Below are 17,065 nucleotides of genomic sequence, written 5' to 3'. Positions count from 1 at the left end.
AGAGAGAGGGGCATGCTTGGTTAGCAAGGCCTGGCCTGAGGAAACCCCAGAGACACAGCTGCCAGTCCCGTGTCCACCTCCCAAAGACTCTGGCTGTGGATACATGGAGAAGGTGGCGCACAAGAATCTGCCTGTACCCATAAAAGCATGGCACAGGGACTGCCAATGCCAAACCTGGATTCTCTGCAAACCAAGCTTTTGTTTTTATTTCAAAGAAGGAAAGCAAGTTTCGGGACCTGGAAGGCTGCAGAGAAATACAAATGGCCAATTTCCACATGCCATGCTCTAGTCTTCCAGACGTAAGGTTACAGGGTCTCTATATTAAGATGGCAGAGGCCACAATCCTCCAGCCGCCCTAGGCGGCAACCTAGTTTACCTGTGAGAAGCAGGAGAATGGTGGTGGGTTGGCACTTCCACCTCTTATGAGTGGCCCACCACTTTGTCCACAAATATAGCTGAAGGGCCAGAGAAAACGGTTCAATTTAGCCTGGGGTCTCCTGTTACAGACCTTCAATGCTATACTGTTCTATGTGTGTAGGTCCTCCTTAGTCAAATAAGCATAACCAAAACTCAACAAAACAAACTCAATGCAAGATGTGCAGAGAGGATACGTGATGCAAATTACCTTGACTACAAATGGGTCAAATTTCTTCAAAACTCAAGATCAAATGATAGTTGACTACATCCAACAGGAACTGGCAACACTAGGCAATTCCAAACCTGGGTTCCTGGGTTGCCTCTCCCAAATTTCACAGAACTAACACATGAAGCTCATCTGCAGCCAACCTGGGGTTTTCTAGAGGTGCTACGGCATATGCATACAAGCCCCAGGATGCAACGCAACATCACATGGGCAAGGCAAGGTAGCGGTGGGAGGGGGGGTAGAAGACAAGAGCAGTGAATTCTGCAACCCACAGAGCAAATACTTTTTAAGAAATTACACAAGAGCAAGAGGATGTTCCAGAGGCAGCCAGATCAGTACGGAACATCTCCACCCCTTGCCAAGATGCAAAGGAAGCCCGTTATGGATCATGCTGATTCACGTGACTCTCTTTCTCAGCCCTCTGCACAATGAAAGTGGTACTCTAGCCAAGGAGTTGTGCTTCTCCCCATTCCCACAAAGACTGACCCTATATATTGACTTTTTTTTTAGTTGCGCACTGAGCTACGGATTGGAGACTAGAGTGGGCTCTAAGTGATTTGCACCAATGCTCGGACCCTCCCACTCCCAACCAGAGTAGGGTTATAGAAAAGGCATTACCTGAAGAGACCTGAATCCTCCCTGTTAGCAAGCACGCACGCGCACACACGCACACAAGGAGAAAAGGGAGAGAGAAGAGAGAGACACAGAGAAAGAGAAAGAGACAGGAGTTACCTACAGCCAGACAAGTTACGAGGCTCGGGGGAACAGCTGAATGCTGAGCAGGAAAGCAACAGCAGCGCCATGAGAAGGAAACTGGAATTGGGGGAGGGGAAAGGAGGAGGAGGCTCAAGGGAGAAAAGGGAAATAGGCTGGGATGCATGACCAGAGGCAAGAAAATGCCATCCTGGGGAACAACTCTGCTTGCAAAGTCCTTATACCACTTCCCACCAAGGGTTCAATGAAACTCTGGACCTAACTGCAGAAAAGTGTGTGTGTGTGTTTTGGGGAGGGTGTTGTTTGTCAAGCAGCTGGGCAGGCCAGAATGTGCAGCTGTGCTGTGTTCAGAACAGCTTGTGAGTCACAAATGGTGCCGGCCTCCTTTACATCGACTGACATGCTCTGCATTTAACTTGCAAGTGGTCCAGCCCTCACTTGCAACGCGTTCTCCATCTCTGCATTCTGACTCGTCTTCCTTCCCCTTGCCTCTTTCCCACTGGCTACCAAGATTATCTATATAATCTGCCTCCTTCTCACACTCACGTCCTAGAATCTCCTGCTCCAGCCTTTGGGCAGAGACTGTCACAGCGCCCAAAACACTGCTGGCCCTGAGTAAGAACTCTCAACTAGGGATTCATCCGCAGTGTCTCCCATACTAGAGGCAACAAATCCTGTAACCTAGAAAAGAAGATATTGCAGTTTTTGCTGTTCTTATTGCGGTTTTGTTTTCATTTTGGATTTTTAATGCTGTTAAATTGCCCTGTGATGTTTGGGTGAAGGTCAGTGTGAATTTACTACTACTACTACTACTACTACTACTACTACTACTAATAATAATAATAATAATAATAATAATAATAATAATAATTTATGTCTTTATTGGAGACACAGGGAAAGAGGAAGGGGGAAATGGCACACGTCACCTATGGCATCAGTTAATTGACTTGGAACACAGCCTTGGGAACTTCAATGTAAGATGGGCGCCTGGCAGCACTCAAGAGTCATGGAAGTTGCTGAAAACATTAATCAAAAGTGTTCTTTACAAGTCCTACAAGAATATGCATCTGGGTGTAGCACCCCAGCACAACGCTCTATGTGGGGCTTCCCTAGTGCTTGATCCAGAAGCTGCAGTTGGTGCAGAGTGCTGCAGCACAATTGCTGACAAGAATGAGGCCTTGTCAGCACGTAACAACTGTGTCCAGAGACATGCATTGGCTGCCCATTTGCTACTGAGCCAAGTTCAAGGTGTTAGTATCAGCATATAAAGCCCGTGACAACTTGGGACCAGTTTGTCTATGAGATCGGCTTACACCACATATCCACGCGATCGCTTCGATGGCTGGAACTGGCACTATTGCAGATGCCACATAATATCCATTCCACATTTGTAAGAATTTGATTGTTTACTGTGATAGCACCTATGTTTTAGAACTCACTGCCTATTTATACCTTTGCTGTACTCTTTTTGGCACCTGCTAAAAACATTATTTAGATAAGGCTACACAGATGCTTAGAAAGTTGGGTAATTTTAATCTAGCATTTTAACATTTGCATGTTTTTAAGTATTGTACATTTCTCTTGATTTTTTAAAAATCTTTTTGTAGAACTGCTCTGAAAGGTTCATTTAATTTTTGAACTTTCTATTTCTGCTGAACTGTGCAAATACGGTTTTCCTCTTTATGTGATCCAACACTGTTTGCTCTCATTGACTGGAATTTGCACAACACTGGAAAGTGACCTTTGCACCAGGAAAAAGTGATTGCTTAAGGAAGTGATGGGATTTGTTTATTTTGGTTAGGCCAGCAGATACAGTATGAAAACGTAAGGAGATGTTTGCAGTTCAACTGCGCATTATATAATGACAGCACTGCTGGAAATAGATGTATACAGATTTGAACGCAAGGTTCCTTTTCTTTGTATATGATTGGATATTTGCACGAATACTTTCAATTTCATAATGAATAAATGGGAATAAATGATGGCACCTTGTTCACCTCCTTCCAGCAACTGCTGCAGCCAAGCTGGTGCCAAACATTTTGCTCTGCTTTCCTTTGAACCAGATCAGAGTCCAATAGAGGGGTCTTGTCATCTGGGCAGCCCAGGACCTCCAAACACTCTGCCCAGGCTTCCACCCCAGGGAGGTCATTTTGGTGCTGCCAACACAGTGGTTTGATTTCACCCCAGAGGTGCACTCCATTGTCTCTTGAGACAGACGGATGCCAACAAATGGGAAGGGGGACAGAAAGAGGAGAAGCCAATAAAAGCCTTAACTGCTTCTACCTGAAGTGTCCCCATGACTAAAATGTAAGAACGTAGGAAGAGCCTTGCAGGGTCAGACCACAGAGCCATCTAGTCCAGCATCCTGTTCCTACATTGGCCAACCAATGGGAAACCTGCAACCAGGTGGAATCGCACTATCCCTAAAATCTTTACCAGCAACTAGGATTCAGAGGCATATTGTCTCCAACAGTGTAGGCAGAATGCAGCCAATGAGCCCAATAACCATTGGCAGTCTTATCCTCCATGAATGAGCAGGTCTTCCTTGCTGGAACCCATGCCCCATTTCTGAAGGAAAGAAACACCTTTCAGCTGCCGTGCTCCCTGCATCATCATCATCATCATCATTTATTATTTATACCCCGCCCATCTGGCTGGGTTTCCCCAGCCACTCTGGGCGGCTTCCAACAGAATATTAAAATACAATAATAAAAGCTTCCCTAAACGGGGCTGCCTTCAGATGTCTTCTAAAAGTCTGGTAATTGTTTTTCTCTTTGACATCTGGTGGGAGGGCGTTCCAAAGGGCGGGTGCCACTACCGAGAAGGCCCTCTGCCTGGTTCCCTGTAATTTGGCTTCTCGCAGTGAGGGAACCGCCAGAAGGCTCTCGGCACTGGACCTCAGTGTCCGGGCAGAAGGATGGGGGTGGAGACGCTCCTTCAGGTATACTGGACAGAGGCCGTATAGGGCTTTAAAGGTCAGCACCAACACTTTGAATTGTCATCGGAAACAAACTGGGAGCCGGTGCATAACACTATTTCAGTTTTCCAGCTTTCTAAGCTCCCTCAAAAGATGGGAAGATGGGTGAGGGAGGGGAAGCTTTGGGATCACAAAGGAGGCCATGTGTTACGAAGGGCAAAGCCACCCTCAACCCCCTTTCTAAGCACGGCCCAAATGAGCCATAACTGCAAATGTACTTGCATGCACATGTGCACAGCCTGGAACCCAAAGCAGCTGGAGGCCTCAGTAGTTAGCAAAGTGGCAGTGCTGTGCAAATTGGAAGAGGTAAAGAGGAGGGGAATTCAAACCCCAAGGGACAAGGGGCAATGTAGCAGAAGAGGATCACAGATGGGAGTGGGCTACCAGTGACCCACCAGAACATCTCACCGTGACAAGGAACCTCTCGCCGAGCTACTTCTAGTGGGCTTCATTAGCAACAGCCAGATCCATAGTGACGTCCCCAGAGGGCGGGGGGCAGACGTGAAGAATGGTAACAGCCCTGCTGCATCAGACCAAAGGCCAGTCTAACCTGCCCTCCGGTTTCCCAAAGAGGTCAACCATTGGGAAGCCACAAGTAGGACATGAGCACGATAGCTCTTGATCCCTAGCAGCTGGTATTCAGGAGCCAAATGCCTCTGATATTGGAGCTGCTATGCAGACATCCAGACTTGCAGCCACTGAGAGACTTGTTCTCCACGGATTTTGTCCAATCCGCTCTAAAGCCATCCAAGCTTTGAGGACAAGGGTTATTCTAGATAGTCATCAACGTAGATGTCAAGTGGAGCTGCCTCCACCTGCATCATCAACTTGCCACCTTGGGGCAATCCCCTCTATGCTCTTTACTCTGCAGTTCCTTAAGATACTGGGCATGCAAACTGGAAAACTGCTAGAATGTGTAATTTAACACAGTGAATCAGTTCTGAACTAAGGGAACTAGTATTGAGTAGCAATAATTCTTAACAGGTCATCTTCAGAAATTGAACTGTGGAACAGAAGTATTCCCAGCTAATTTTTTTTTTTTAAACCGCACTCACTCTGACAACAGTACTGTAATACAGGCCAATATCATCTTCTCTGGAAGGCTGATATTGACAGGTGGTGGCTTCCTAAAGTCACACACTGAGATCGTGGCAGAAGTGAAACCTGAAGTCCAGATTTCCTCATTCCCAGCCCAGTATTTTAGCAAGAGACACAGTAGGCCAGTGTTTCTCAAACTTGGGTCTCCTGCTGTTGTTGGACTACAACTCCCACCATCCTTGACCACTGGTCCTACTAGCTAGGAATGATGGGAGCTGTAGTCCAGCAGCTGCTGGGGACCCATGTTTGAGAAACACTGTAGTAGGGGATCTGAAGCAGTCCACACATTCTCTACTGAAAAACCATGCTCCATGTTTTGTCCACTGTGGGTGTGTATGACACCCACGCAGCCAAGGGCTGACTCAAGGAGTCAGGAGTTCTGACTAGGCACTGGGACACCAGCTTCAAATGAAAATACAATCTGAGGTCCAGCAAGGTTAGCACAGGGGCAGCCAGGATACAAATCTCTTCTGTTAGCATTACAGGTGCTATTTGACCAAAAGTGGATTGGGCTCTTCAGAGTGAACCAATGAGGAGGAACGAGACCAGACTCAAAATCCTAGGTGACACCTTTTAAAAACTCCTAACCAAGCATGTAGGGTTACAGGAAACAGTTCCTGAATGTGTAACTTCTGGGAATGAGTGAATCTATGGCTCTACATATTTTGCTGGACTAAAACTCCCATCACCCCCAATGAATGGGCCCTGATACGAGGGAACTACAACTATGTCTGGTGGTCCAGAGGTTCCCCACCCCTGGAATAAGACCTCCAACCTTTTTTGGGTCAGATCCCCTCAAAGTTAACAGTAACTGAAGCTTTTGAGAGAATGTCTGGGGGGCAACACTATGAAGCCTCGTCATCTCTCCATGGCACCCCAAAGGGCAACTGAGGGAACGGGCCGAGAAAGGAAAGCAAGCCGACAGTTTTGAAATGGTCCTAAAACCAATCTCTGGGCACAGACAGGCAGCTTGTTCCACAGGAAGGGAAGGGGTGGCACAGAACAAGGAAGAAACGCAAGCAGAAGTAGCAGCAGCAGCAGGGAAGCAGCTGTCATGAGTCAGCATGTCATGCAAGTCACATGGGAAGGGGAGAGAGTCCTCTGCCTTGGACACTGCAGTCAAACAGACCCTAGCAGCCTGGTCACCCCTGGGATCAGCAGACACAGCCGAGCACCTGAGATATAGTTTTGCCTTCCCATGTTTCATTTTCCTATTTGACTTAATTCATTTTCTCTCTGTATGCTTTAAAATACTTCTCTTTAGGAATGTAATTCATCCAGCACTTCAGAACATCCGGAACATCTCACGTCTATTATCGTGTGATCACTGCAACACACCTGTAAGGTGTGGCTGGTGTCATTATCCTCATACTGAGAGCAGAGAGCTGAGGGTAAGTGAGCGCAGCTTGCCTTGGGCCACCTGACGACCTCAGGCAGCAGCCAAAAATTTTGGACCAGGGGCTTCACAGCTTATGTCTTTTACAGTATGTGCACCACACATCTCGGGCTGTTCTTGCCTTGCCAGCCAGGACAAACGACCAGCAGCCTCTACACTTCTCCAGCCAGGTTCCCTGCAGTGTCCAAGGAAACCCCCTCCCCAACGTAGATGCACCCCACCCCAGCCCCGGATTGCATACACAGCATGCGGTGAAGGGAGTAGAGAAGGGTTAGTACCTGCTGATGTAAAGCACGAGGCCCTGCTGGAAACTAAGACAGGAAAGAGCGAGGGGAGAGGAGACAAGAGCAAAACATCACTAACAGAAACAAGCATCCCCCCGCCACCGCCACCAACTCACTCCTCGGAGTTATCTAGTCACCCTACCTGCCTTCCCAGAACCCCCACAACCCCCCACTGTGCAAGGACCAAGGATAGGGCAATTTCCACCACACCTCTGCCTTCATGGCTGTCTCAGCTGCGCTCACCCAAACAGACATATCCACCCAGCATGCGCTGCAGATGAACTCCTGAGTCAGCGGCGCCTGCAGACGGGAGTGAACCTCCAGGGCTCCCTTTGCCCGGCAATCCCCGAGCCACATGGAAGAACCTGTTTGGCAGCCCCTCAGAGAAGGCCTGGCTACCACCCCAGAGATCTCGCGGCCGAAGAGCAGCAGTGACAAGAGCGGCCACCCCCTTACCTGTCGAGGCTGGGAAGGCGTATTCATTTGGGTAGCTTGCGCTGGGTTAAAAACCACAGGTGCCGTCTGGCCAGGAGGAAATGCTGACTGCTGGGGGAGGGGGAGAAGGGAGGAAGAGGAAGTTAGCAGCTTCCGTAGCTGCCCCCAACCCACACCCAAACCCCACCCTCTAGAGAGCAAGATTGGGGTGCGTGGAGAATTAGTGCCAACACTCGGTGCATGCAGAGAGCCTAAGGCAAACTTTGCAAAGGGGGCTCAAGAGGGTCGTCCAATCAAATCCTGCCTTGCAAGGTTGTTCGGACCCACAGTGCAGAACTGACCCACAAGCAAAAGGCAAGAGAAATGCAGAAAGGTGTGCATGTATGTGTGTGGGGGGGGGACAACTTGTGTTGAAGAGGAGCCACCAGAGAAGACAAAGCAGCCAATGGAGGTTGCGAACGGGGAAAAGATGAGATAGTTTTTATTACATATTGTAGAACAGAGGGGGACAAGGCAGCTTGGGAGGGAGAATCGTTTTACCTGTGGAAGTCCAGGAGAGGGGGAGGGGTGTGGGGCTGATGGGGTTCCTCCTGAGGGCTGTGGAGTTTTGTTCATTTCACGTGGTGCTGCATAAGGATCCCCTTGCTACCTGTTGAGAGAAAAAGAGGCATGGTAAAAACAAGCATGGAAGTAAAGCAACACAACTAGAGGCGGAGCGGAAAATTCCAAGCTAAAACTGGACCCCGCAGCAGAAGGGCAGGGCAAACAGAAGCAGCCCAAACAAGGATGGATGGTCAGCCCTCCAGACCGCACTTCCAAGTAGCATGAGTGCCATTTCACGGACGGATCTCATAGTGCCGCATGACGATTGGACCAGAGAAGAAATGGAACAGCAGCAACTTCAGGCAAAATTCGGGGGAGGGGCTATAATGGATGTTGCCAATGTGAGTCCCAGAGGACCCCCAGGCAACTGCATCTTTTGGTACCAAGATAAATAGCCACCCCATGTACCTTTATGCTTGTACGCACTTTTTTAGTGGTGCAGCCCCCACTGCAGACTCGCTCCCTAACCTTATGCCTGTGCATCCTTAGGCAGCTTGATGTTCATCTAGCGCAGAGTGCCTTGGCTTAAATTTCACCTGAAGATTCTCTGTATTGCTACAGAGAAACCCACATGGGCCTCCAGCGGCCACACACCTGGTTCCTGCATCTGTTTTAGTGTACAACTTCCATCAGTTGTGCTGCTTGGGGCTGATTGGAGGGCACCTAGGAAGTGCAGGTATCCATTTGCAACTGAAACATTATAATATATGCATATGCATATATATATATATATATATATATATATATATATATATATATATATATATATATAAAAACCCTCATTAGTACCCATAATTCCCAGAGAAACATAGGGCTATCTGATGAATGGCTTCTGTCTTCCTTTCTTCTATGTCTCCTGCTTCTTAAGAAGCTTTTTCAAAAAGTTATCATCTCCCACCTGCCCAAAAACAGTATCTGGGGGAAAATAGTGACTTTTTAAAAATTCTGGGCACAAAACCTTGCCAGCTTGAATTCAGCCCTAAGTTAATCATCTCTCTCAAAAAAACCCAACAACTCTCAGATGAAAAGTTGCTGCGGTAGTGTCAAAAGGGTCTCAAATTGGCTGTAAACTGCACTCTTCTACCCCAATTCACCTGAAAGGCATCCAGCAGAGAAGCTGAGATCAATCCCACCCAGTTCTTGAAGGCAAAGCAGCACCACACAATGAAAGATTCACATTAAAGCGCATCAAAGAGGCACCCAATGAAAAGATGCACTTAGAGATGTGCAATATGCAGAATGCCTTTGGACCAATGTCGGAGCCAAGTCTCTCTGGGTAAGCTGAAGGATGGAGGTTATCCAAGACCCCCGTATGTCTTGAATGCAACTGCTAAGGTGCCGCAGTTTGTTCCACTGATCTATATGGGATATGGATGCATTGGGCTATCAGGGCAGCTATCTTGCATGTCTCTGGCCCCACTTGCGGCCACAGTAAGAAACCATTTTGAGAACCACCCACCTAAGACCCAGACTCTGAATCGACACAAACTCTACTCCCTATCAACTCTTGCTGGCCATTAGACTGTATACAAATAATGCGAGGAAGTCAACCCATTTTCACGGCCTTGGCCTTTGCTCTGGGGGCCTTCCACCATACAGGCATCCCTCCAACTCCCATGTGATTGCATATATACATGGTGCCAGGAAATAAATAAATAGAATACCAGGAAATGGTGAGAGAGAGCTGGAGAGTCCTCGGGGTTCATCAGGAGACCCTCTCTGGAGCCCAGCGAGGGTGGGGGAAGCCCCAAGGAGAATGGAGGCACACAGAGACTTTGTTTACACTGTTCATTCTCCCCGCCCAACAGCTCACATACGGGGTAGTGCAGCAGCACCCACCACTTCCCCACACAGCCTCCAGCCAACCCCGGACCTTCAACTCTAGATATTTTGGCTGGCCGGCCAAGGACTTCCACAGCGTTTTCTGTCTCCAAACCAGACACACAAATCCAATGAACCATGATGATCCCCACTACCCCCTCGCAACACGTCCTCCCCATTTTCTCGGTCACTACAAGGGGCAAGTGAGAGCCCCTCACACATTTCCTGCAGAGGTAGCATGCCAGCTCTTCTTGCTATTGTGCTCCCTAGTGCAATAGGCCAAGTCAAAAAGGAACCGTGTTGCAAGCCCACCCAGCATATTATATGACAAAGCAGCTAAATTCACCTGGGTGGGAATGAGGAGGAAACATCTGAGCAGCCAGTTCCAACAAAGGACAAGAAAAGACCCCCGTCCCATCCCAGGTTTGCTCCACCAAGTGCCTGCTTGGGCTAAGGTGGGTTTAGAAGCCTCCTAATGGTCTACAGCATGGACCGGATCTGACCCAACCGCCTTCTAAATCCGGCCCACGGATGGTCCAGAAATCAGTGTGTTTTTACATGAGTTGAATGTATCCTTTTATTTAAAATGCATCTCTGGGTTATTTGTGGGGCCTAGGAATTTGTTCATCCCCTCCCCAAAATATAGTTCAGCCCCCCACAAGGTCTGAGGGACAGTGGACCAGCCCCCTGCTGAAAAGGTTTGCTGACCCCTGGTCTACAGGCCTCAGCCTAAGCAAGGGCTAACTGGCTGCGGTTTTCACAAGCACACGCAGATGGGTGAAGGTGCATAGGCCAGGGTGGCAAGGTAGAGGGAACGTCTTCTAGGACGCCAGGCAGTAAACAGTCCTACGGCTGCCCTGTGGAACCTTATGGGAATAGGATCCCTTTGGTCTGGACAGGGGCCGTGCCCTCTCCAGCACAAAGCAAGGTAGAGCCACTCTACCCAAACAGACCCAGAGACCTGGCGTAACCTGACCCTTGGGCTGCTGCTGTCAGCGTTTCAGGCGACTAAAGACTTTGGGAGAGAGGAGGAAACGTACGCAATGCAAAGGAGGCAAAAAACCAAGACAGGATCAGGAGGCTTCTGCAGGGCTCCAGTTCAGCACACAAGAACAGCGTGGCCAGATATTTGTGGGGGGCCTCGCCGAGGGCACCCTAACAAGCCTTTTGATTCTGAAATTTTCCCAGGGCACTGGCAACAACAACAATAAAAAAACTTAAGTATATGTGGTGGTCCTGGGTGTGGGTGGCACATCAGCACCAATTTCTTCACCTCTGCTCAGAATTAGAGCCACCAGTTCTCATAATTCCCTTCTCCCCAGTATCCTCAGCCCTTACTAAAACGGGATACATTTTTTTTAAGGACCATAATTTAGTACATACTACGTTTCTGCGTATGTGTGTGTGTGTGTGCGCGCACACACAGATTTAAGAGAGGGGGAGCAGCTGAAGCTGCACAGACCACAACTGCACAGTTTGCAACAATTATCCCCCCCCCCCCACCTTTGAGCATCTAGACACAGTGTGGTGCAGCATCACGCAGACAGGCAAGGAGGGAGCATGCAGCAGCCCTTCCTATAGGAAGCAGCTCCACACAGCCTGATGGGGCACGTCTAACAGGAGACACCACCCCAAACAGTTCTGAATTTTCCAGACATGGAAACAGAAGCACCCCCCCACACACACACACACCTCTTGCAAAACCAAACTGCAGGGACAGCCATGCTCCCAGAAAGAAAAGGGGCCAGCCCAAAAAAACTGAAGCCAGAGGCCCCAGAGGAGGTGTAGGGAGCTGGCTCGTTGCTTTAGGGGAGGCCCATCTGAAGTAGCTAGTCTCCCCTGAAAAGCCCACGCGAAGTTTTGCAGACAGTCAGCACCACCCCAAGGTCTGGGGAGAGGCAACTGCGAGCATGAGTCGTTTCCCGGGCGCTCCAAATATGCCCAGTTAATTCTTTAGGCAGGCCAGCTCCCGTGCCAAGCACCCTTCCCTCCCCAAGCCGAGGCATTCTCGAAGAGTAGGCCCAACCCTAACCAACGCCGGCAACGAAGAAAAGATATTTGCTATGCAATTCCTTTCCTCCACCCACCCTGCTCCATGACACCCCCTTCCCAAAACGGGGGCAAGCAGAAAGTCGAGGTCTCAATGTGGAACAGCCTCCCCACCTCACCCCGCCATCCTCAAAACATGCACAGAAAAGATGCAAAATACTCACCCCTAAGTAGGAAAAACCCCAGGCCAGTTTTGCAAGCAGCTGAGACTTTTCATCTGCCAGACTTTGAGAAAACGACAGAGGGTGGTTGGGTGGAGTGGGGGGGGGAGAATATCAGCCTGCAAACCTGCTGGTGAGCGGCATGGAGGGTCGGGCTTGCCAAACATGGGCAAGGCAGGGGACAGCCCCCCACCCCCACCCTGGGAAGGCCAGGAACATGAGTGCCGGGAGCTGCCGGTGGTGTCAGATCGCAGAGTCTGCTGCACTGCAGAGACACCGAGACAGGGAGAGGAGAGAGGCAGGCTGAAGAGAACCAGGGAGCACCCAAAACCCCACCCACAGTCACAGCCATTCGGCCCCAGCACTGCCCAAACCAGTCGGAGAAAATCCCACGCCTACACGCCTGAGTCACTCGCGTTGCACTGGCAAGAGGAGGAAGGAGGCAGGCTCCTGGCCCAGCCCAGCCCAACCTCTTCCCTCTTGGCAGGACCAAGCAACCAGGCACCCACCTGTGCTGCCAATGCAGGCACGAGACAGACAGCAGAGGAAGTGCTGCGCCATTTCATGGTGCCTACACCCACAGGAAGCCTCCCTGCGCCCGGGAAGGCGCCCTGCCTCACCCCCATCCCCAAGTGCAGAAGACGCAGGCCAAGGAGAGGGAACTGCACACCCTTCAGACTCTGCCCTTCAAAATCAGCAAGAGCAGCAGTGGCTGGAATGGGGAGGGGGCAGCAAGAGGCAGCCACACTTGCCTTAAGAGGGACAGGAGTAAAGCAGCTAAGGGGATTTGCAAAGCAGCAGCCCTAGTTGGGGGGGGGGGCTTGACTGGAAAGACACTGGTGCAGCTCCTGTCTCAGTACTTCACTAGGTGGGCCTGGGGCACTTGGGGTTGCGTGTCCCACGACAACTATAAACACAGCGTGGTTTCAGGCGAGGATCACCCCCAGACTCAGTTCCCCATCTGAAAACTGGGAACAGCAACGACCCATGCGCCGGCTTGCACAACAGAAGACTGTCGTACACTCTGAGAACTTAAAGGGATCACTTAAGCAATCACCAGAAGGTACCATTTTCCCAGTGCCTTCTCTCAAACAACCTTGTCCCACCAACAGATGGCTTCTTGTAGCCAAGAAGGCTTCATGAATCTACCTGTAAATAACAGTTCAAGACCAGGTGCATAGCCTGGGAATCATTTTGGACTCACAGCTGTCCATGGAGGCACAAGTCACTTCCATGTCCAGGGCCTGCTCCATCAGAGACCCTACCTGCCTATGCACTGTCTCACCAGAGTGGTACATGCTCTGACTATCCCTTGTTTGGACTACTGCAATGCACTCTATGCAGGGCTACCCTTGCAGGCGATTTGGAAACTACAACTAATCCAGAATGCGACAGCTGGACTGGTGACTAGGAACATGCGCTGGGACCATATAACACCAGCCTGAAAGATCTACACTGGCTCCCAGTATGTTTCTGAGCAAAATTCAAAGTATTGGTGCTGACCTTTAAAGCCCTAAATGGCCTTGGCCTTGTATACCTGAAGCAGCGCATCCAACCCCATTGTTCAGCCCAGAATCACACTGAGATCCACCTCAGAGGGCCTTCTGGCAGTCCCCTCACTGCAAGAAGTGAGGTTACAGGGAACCAGGCAGAGGGCCTTCTCGGCAGTGGTGCCCTCCCTATGGAAACTCCACAAAACCGGAAGTGGTGTCCCAGTTTGCAAACTTTACCTCAGTCTAAGAACGGAATATGAACGGTGGAAGAGCACCAGCGGCAGGAGGCCTCATTAGGGAAAGTGCGCCTTGGTTTAAGAATGATTTTGGTTTAAGAAAGGACTTCTGGTTTTGCGCAGTTTGTAAACTGAATAGTTCTTAAACAGGGCTGTTCTTAAATCGAGGTACCACTGTATAGGGAAGTTTTTACTGTGTTTGATGTTTTGATTTGTTGGAATCTGTTCAGATTGGCTGGGACAACCCAGTCAGATGGGCAACATATTATTATTATTATTATTATTATTATTATTATTATTATTATTATTATTATTATTATTATTATTATTATTGGCGCAAGGAAAGACTGAAAGCCGCATTCCCATGCTCAAATTCCTACAGAAAACCTGAGAACCCGATGCCTTACAGAGGCAAACTCTCTTCACATGAGACAGAAGACCTCCCCTCTTTCACACACACACACACAAAGGGACAAGCCAACAGCAGAATCAACATTGCCTGCTTTAGGCCTGAACCCAACACAGAATGCATGAAACAGACAGCACCACACACTGCACACATGCACAGAACTACAGCCCAAGCCGCAATTGAAGCATTGACAACAATGCTCTTTTTCTCCCCAATGGCCAGTCACCACTTCTTTCTTTGGTCCCATCGAATGGGCCAATGCTTCTCAAACAAGGCCAAGAAGGGGAGTTTGGGGAAGGTGGGAAAGGTAGCTCAGTCAATAAAGAACGAGACTCTTAGTCTCAGGGTGCTGGGTTTGAGCCCCACATTGCGCAAAAAGATTCCTGCATTGCAGAGGGTTGGACCACATGATCCTTGTGGTGCCTCCTAACTCAGCAACTCTGCGATCATTTTTCTTCATTAGCATATCTTAAGGTATTCCAAAGTTTGGGTTGCAACCACACTGAGTCCCTGCTTAAGACATCTCAGGTCTAGAGAACTCACGCTCCATATGGAAGGGTGCTAGGCAAAAAACTCAGGAGCGGCAAGAGACAGTACACTAAATACATTTTCGAAAGTGAGGACATAGGGACCTGTGTCTGGGAGAAACCAGAGAAGATGGAGGTTCTGTGGGTGGGTGGTTCCTGTGTCCGGGAATTAGGTAGGCAACCAGTTATGAGAGGAGTTGCACAACCCTGAAGGAACAGGTTTGTAGCCTGGGAGAACTCATGGATTCCAACATGTTACTGGAGTCTCCAGTGGCTTCTGTGGCTAGGAGTGCTTATGCCCAACTTAGGTTGTTTCACCAGCTATGGAAGTTCCTGGACCAGCCCAATCTCAGGTGACCTCCTACCTGAACCACTGCATTGCACTCTATATGGGGCTGCCCCACGTCCAGAGACTGCAGCCAGCATAGAGTGTGACTGCCAGGTTGGCAAGTGGTCCAACCTGTTGGGATCCCTTGCCACCAGTCCTCCACTGTCTACCAATGAGCTACCGTGTTAGCACTAAAAGGTTTTGGATTCAAGTTCTTTAAAGAGCGGCTGCCCCAGTATCACCCACTTTGGGGCCCTACACTTGGCAGGGGAAGCCAACTTGGTGGTGGCATGCGGTTGCCATTGACCAGTGGCAGGGCCTTCTTGGTGGCACTTCTCCATTTGGGGAGTGCCCTTCCTGGTGAGGTGTGTAGGTATTCCTTATTAGTCACATCTAGGAGGAATTTTAAAGCGCTCCAGTCTACTTAGGCATTTAATGGCTAAAAGATAACATTCCCAGCAACCCTGAAATTATCAGCTGTGAGATTAGGCGACCGTTTTCAACTATGCTTTTATTTTTTAACTGTTTTATCGCTGCTGTGTTTGCAGCCCTGATATCCTTTGAAGGAAGGGCATGATATAAATGGAAAAAGTTGTCCAAAATATTGCAGGGTTGGGAGGAGAAGAAAAGGCTCCGCTACCATCACCAAGGGTAACCATTAAGGTGTTAGCACCAATCCACAAAGATCACTGCCATCAAAGGGATACGCAGGTCACATTTTTGAAGGGAGCTATTCCAGGACTTTGACCCAACTGCTACCCCAAGCAGTGGGTCCTCCTCTCTCCTGTATTGGAAGGAAAAGACACACTGCTCCCCACAAAAGCAAGCCAGCTGGCTGCTGGCGAATTCACAAGCACCCAAGACTTCAGCCACTCAAGGTCTGCCGGCATATCGATTAGCATGGCCAAGCCCATTAAACAAACACCTCAAAGGTTAAAGAGTGCCAAAGCAGGGAGGCGGAGACTTAAGAGAGGCAGCTCCTTTGTGCTCCAGGGTCCATTAGCACATCAAGGAACAAATGGGAGGAGCAGATAACCATTCCCTCCCCAGCCCCCTTTTTCAGTTGTGAATGCTTTTTTCCACCCAGCTTCACCACACCCATGACTGGAGCTCACCTCCTTCCTAACAAGCTTTGGAATTAAGAACTCTACTTGCCACATCCCCCCTCTTTATTCCTTGTCAACATCCTGGCTCTTCCTGTCCAGTTAAGACCAGCAATAGTTCAGTCAGTAGGGCACAAGCATGAGAGCCTTTAATCTCAGGGTTGTGGGTTTGAGCCTCACATTGGGCATTGCAGGGGGTTGGACTAAATGACCCTCATGGTGCCTTCTGCAATTCTCTGATTCCCCCTCTTCTGTCTCCAGATGCTGGCCCTTCCCTGCAAGGGCAGCACAGGGACCAAGAAGCAGCGGACCTTATTGCCACCAGATCCAAATCACACCCGTGCCAGGAATTTGTTGCGTTTTCTGCAAGTCCTCCCATCAGCCACGCATCGGTAGTAATTCTGGCCTACCTTGACAGGATTGCCGCAAAATTGCTGAGGTGCTGAATGCAAAACACCTTTTCCAAATTCTAAACTTTTACAATTGCCAACCAAAGCAAAGCAGCAAGTGAGACAACACCCACATGCGGGAAAAAGAAACTTCCCCGACCTGTTTGTCAGAGTTGGGGTCCAATGATTATGTAAGCACTTCTGGGAAGAGACCACAGTGGCACTGGTCATTTCACTGGCAAAAGTCAATAGCCACTCTGACCTTAGGCTGCCCAAATGCTCCCAAACTTGTGAAATCAAAAGCAGGTCAGTCTGCATGGACTAGGTCACCAGCCATCACAAACGACACCCCATTTGGGGGCGAGCATGGGTGACAGGCACATTAGAATCTTCTTCTGC

At 49.4% G+C, this 17,065-nt stretch overlaps 1 protein-coding gene across 20 annotated transcripts in view; it reads right to left on the bottom strand.

Moving 5' to 3' along the window:
- Positions 1–17,065, bottom strand: part of EIF4G1 (eukaryotic translation initiation factor 4 gamma 1) — a 79,260-nt gene that overhangs the window by 51,645 nt on the left and 10,550 nt on the right. For 6 of the 20 annotated variants that reach the window (XM_081189895.1, XM_081189909.1, XM_081189913.1 and 3 more), the window contains 4 exons: positions 8,088–8,196; positions 7,569–7,658; positions 7,107–7,139; positions 1,262–1,282 (listed from right to left, as the gene is read on the bottom strand). In XM_081189895.1, the coding sequence (XP_081046021.1) occupies positions 1,262–1,282; positions 7,107–7,139; positions 7,569–7,658; positions 8,088–8,162 (219 nt within the window). In that variant the 5' untranslated portion in view covers positions 8,163–8,196. Of the gene's footprint in view, positions 1–1,261; positions 1,283–7,106; positions 7,140–7,568; positions 7,659–8,087; positions 8,197–12,184; positions 12,445–17,065 lie in introns of those variants that run through there. The other 14 variants (XM_081189914.1, XM_081189896.1, XM_081189898.1 and 11 more) reach the window with 7 other exon arrangements.

This window comes from Podarcis bocagei (assembly GCF_964188305.1).
Source record: "Podarcis bocagei genome assembly, chromosome: 4".
NCBI classification, from domain to species: domain Eukaryota; kingdom Metazoa; phylum Chordata; class Lepidosauria; order Squamata; family Lacertidae; genus Podarcis; species Podarcis bocagei.
Note: the sequence above shows the minus strand (reverse complement) of the source record. Positions and strands in the feature narration are given on the sequence as shown.